This window comes from Ictidomys tridecemlineatus, unplaced genomic scaffold (genome assembly GCF_052094955.1).
Source record: "Ictidomys tridecemlineatus isolate mIctTri1 unplaced genomic scaffold, mIctTri1.hap1 Scaffold_64, whole genome shotgun sequence".
NCBI classification, from domain to species: domain Eukaryota; kingdom Metazoa; phylum Chordata; class Mammalia; order Rodentia; family Sciuridae; genus Ictidomys; species Ictidomys tridecemlineatus.
In genome coordinates, this window is record NW_027524440.1 from 244,289 (window position 1) to 247,793 (window position 3,505).

Consider the following 3,505-nt stretch of genomic DNA (forward strand, 5'->3'; position numbering starts at 1 on the left):
AGAGAGCAAAGAAAGATATCCAGGATTTTCCTCCTTCAGCATTTCAAGTATATTTTCCTTGGGTTCCCAAATCACGAACCAAAGCCATTCCGCCTTATTTCCAAAGAACCAGCTCATTCAGAAAGGCTTTTAACGCATGGCATTTTAAGATGAAACCTATTTTGAAGCCTTCACTTCCATTTACCGTTTTGTTTGTCCTTTCTGTCTGACATGCAAATACACGATACTGCCTCCATTCTTTCCATGCAACCTAATTCAAAGCAACATATGTTAAATCCACGCAGAATCATGTGAGTATTCAATCCGCATACACACCATTACCCCACAGAATGCATTCAATGAACTCCAACATAGTTCCCTGCGTGCAGTTCGGAGAAGCCTGGGATGTATGTATGCAGGGATCTCCCCCAACTCGAACCATCCACAACGGCGCATCGAACCTGTTCCCTTTTAAGAAAAGGGGGCTGTTTAAATACCCACTAATGTAACTGACCACAATGCAGGAGCAAGCCAGCCTGGTCCTACGGGCAACACTGGACGCAGGCTCTTTCACAAAGCTCAAGGAGGCTGCAGCGCCGGAGCTTGCAGTCATTTATCTCCCTGCAGCCAAAACGCCCGGCTCGTCCCCCCTCCCGGATTTTACCTAATAGCTCCCAAACCCCATATTGAGAGGGCCTGCTGTGGATCTTGCGGAGGTACAAAATGGTGGATGTGAGCTAATTTTTCCCTGCTTTCCCCATAACTTATCGCATCCATCACCGCCGGTCCTCTGCTCCAAGGACCCCGGCGGCCGCGCACCCGAGCACGCCCCGCGAACCCGGCCCAGGGGCAGAAACACGGTTACCAACCTGATGTCATGTATCCCCGCGAAGCCTGGGGCGCGAAGGCCGCGGGGAAGCGCTTGTGCAGGCGGTAGTCCTTCTCGCTGCGGGACATCATGTGGTCCGAGGCCGGTCCGAGAAATCCGAGTTAGGCCAGGCTCCCCGAAATGTTATGCTCTGGGTCTTCTTCATGGTGGGGAGGGCGACCTGCTACCCCGATCCTCAGGGCCTCAGCGCCGGGGCGCAGGGCGCTGCTTCATCCGTCTAAGGCGGGCACGACCCGGGCAGACTCTGCGCACATTTTCCCAGCCCCTCCTCGACGGCGTCTACCCGCCGCCAGCTGCAGGTCCGGCCCTCCCCACACCCTCCCACACCCCCACGGCGAAGGCTCCGATTTTACACACGTTCCACAATGCATTACACTTCATTTGCAATCCGCCCGGCTTATAGCTTCCAGATTCCTGGGGGGAAAGGCACGTTAGGAGGCTCCCTGTCCAGGATGAGGCGGGGAAGGGGCGGGCGGGGTGCGGGCACCGAGACTTGCAGCGTGAAATCAATGGGAGCGCAGACAATGGCCCGATTCAGCGCAGGAGTGCTGTGAGCCACCGCACAAAAGACCCAAACAAATGAGGAAGCCCTGGCCTCCGAGGCTGACCCGGGATCCGGCTCCCGGGAAGCTGGAGGGGCAGCCGCAGCCCCACCGCGCCGGCGGCTCAGCGCGAGGCGTGGGGATGACAGTGTCCAATCGTGTCCCCCCCCCCCCCCCCCCCCCCGCCTATCAGCCGTGCGGGCCGCAGTCCCTGGCGTCGGCTGGCTCGGCCTCCCCTGCAGTTCCTGGGAGGCAGTCCTCATTCCCGTGGTTTGAAGGGGGGGCGTGTGAGCACAAGGATCGCGGCAGGCTCTGCAGACAGCAGCTGCGGCAAAGCAGGCCGGCTTTTGCGGAATCCAGGAAGAGCCCAGTTGTCCCGGCGACTGCGGCGCCTCGTCAATCTTCCTCCTTCTGAGGCTCCGGGTGGTGTGCGCGCGGGTGGGTGTGGGTGAGTGGGTGGGTGTGTGCGGCGGCGACACGCATGTGCCCCCCTCCACAGGCATGCTCCTACTTACTGGCCCAGGCCGCGACGGGAGCCATGGCTGCCAAGGATGCCGAGCCCTCCGATGGACCCCGCGGGTTGGCACCGCGGCTCAGAAGCGGGCACGCAGAACAGCTGTGGAAGGGCAGGAAGCAGGACAGCCGCCGGGCTCCTGCTAATCACCAAGCGCCGCCGATCCTGACAGGCTTCTCATTTTCAGGTAAAACACCCAGAGGCGGCGCTGGGACCTTGGCTGGTGCCCCAGCCTAAGACAGCGCTGGGATATTTACATATTTTTAGGATGGTCCCTCCCCCTGGCTGAGAAAGCGAGGCTTCGTGGGAACTGGAGAGCTGCGATGCCCTGCCTTGCCCACCTGCGCCAACCCCGAAGTGAGCCAGAGCCAGAGGGAGGGGGCGCCAGCGCGAGTTCCTCTGACCGCGGCAGACGCGCAGGCCCGGGCGGACGCCGCCTGGAAACGCAGTGCCAGTGGCCTCGGCTGCTTCTCTCCCCCCCAGGATCCCCGGCCTAAGTCACGGCCAGCCGCCCGGGAGGCACTCAGGTGCACAGCCCCTGCACACCCGCGGCTCTGCACAGCTGTTTCTGGTCGAACAACCAATCGCTATAGGACAACAATGCGCGCGGCGCTCGAGGGGAGGAGGGGGCGACGTGCCGCCTGGGCCAGGGCGCTGGGCCCAGGACACCGAGGTCATGCCGAGTTAAAGGCGCCTGGCCACATTGCTGCGAATCCCAACCAGGATCTGCCTACTCCCATTTTTTCCAGACCGCCCCTATTTGGCTTTCAAAAAAAAAAAAATGCTTTCGAGCTGTAGACAACAAAAATAAATATTTTCCCTTTTAACGTTGTATTTTATTTCACGTTTGAGCATTCTTTTTCACCTGTAACAACGCAATGCTCAAAATCTTTTTTTTATACTGTTGTGTCACAGTCACAGGTGCCAAGATGCAAAGACAGGGGACAGGGATATTAAATCTAGGGATATGCTCTTTAGGCTGATAGCGAAACGCCAGGGGATTTTAAATGGTTAATGTTCAGGAAGTTCTAGCACAATCTGGTGCTATTCCAAGGGTTGAATTCTTTGGGAGAGAAACAAGATTCTTGGAAAACCAGTCAGAGGCATTGCAGAATCTAGAACTAAAGCGTCCATCGTTCAGTATGCCAAGGCTGCCCTCTGTAATCTGCGGCCAGTATGATCTCTCCATTGGGATACCAGGGGTAAATAAATGACCACTAAGTCTCTTCTGGATCTTATATTTACACTAATCAGTATTTATTACCAACTGTAAACCAATCAGCTAATGCTTAGTGACATTTTTTTAAGTTAGAATTTTGCTAAAAGTCACCTTTAATGTAAAAGAACTGCTAAGAGCCTAAAGACTACAGCTTTAGAAGCTATAGGCTAAATGTGTAAAGAACCAAAAGGAAAATAAAAATAATTGTATTAATGAATGCAGAAGATACTGACCTTTAGAGATCTCCCATGAATCAAAAATGGTTATATGAATGACCATAATAGTTTGATTTAAGGCTAATGGTGATACCTTTGGCAACTGTGATATTCATTCATTGAGCAAATAATTATTGACTCTTGTAT

The 3,505-nt window shown here is 55.0% G+C and overlaps 1 protein-coding gene across 2 annotated transcripts; it reads left to right on the forward strand.

Moving 5' to 3' along the window:
- The first annotated feature begins 1,608 nt into the window (after nucleotides 1-1,608).
- On the forward strand, nucleotides 1,609-2,751 carry LOC144374337 (uncharacterized). Of its 2 annotated transcripts, XR_013433782.1 has the most exons (4): nucleotides 1,609-1,836; nucleotides 1,910-2,111; nucleotides 2,192-2,281; nucleotides 2,408-2,751. XR_013433782.1 is itself a non-coding variant. In XM_078037193.1 (3 exons), exons 1-3 carry the CDS (start codon nucleotides 1,892-1,894, stop codon nucleotides 2,419-2,421), a joined length of 324 nt encoding a protein of 107 aa, XP_077893319.1. In that variant the 5' UTR covers nucleotides 1,609-1,891; the 3' UTR covers nucleotides 2,422-2,751. The 2 variants fall into 2 exon arrangements, 1 of the variants encoding a protein (XP_077893319.1); XM_078037193.1 differs by having other exon boundaries at nucleotides 1,609-2,111.
- Nucleotides 2,752-3,505: the final 754 nt, after the last annotated feature.

Coding starts and splice junctions, on each gene's coding strand:
- LOC144374337 (XM_078037193.1), top strand. CDS start 1,892: ATGTGCCCCCCTCCACAGGCATGCTCCTACTTACTGGCCCAGGCCGCG. Junction 2,112..2,191: donor GACAGGCTTCTCATTTTCAG/GTAAAACACCCA, acceptor ACATATTTTTAG/GATGGTCCCTCCCCCTGGCT.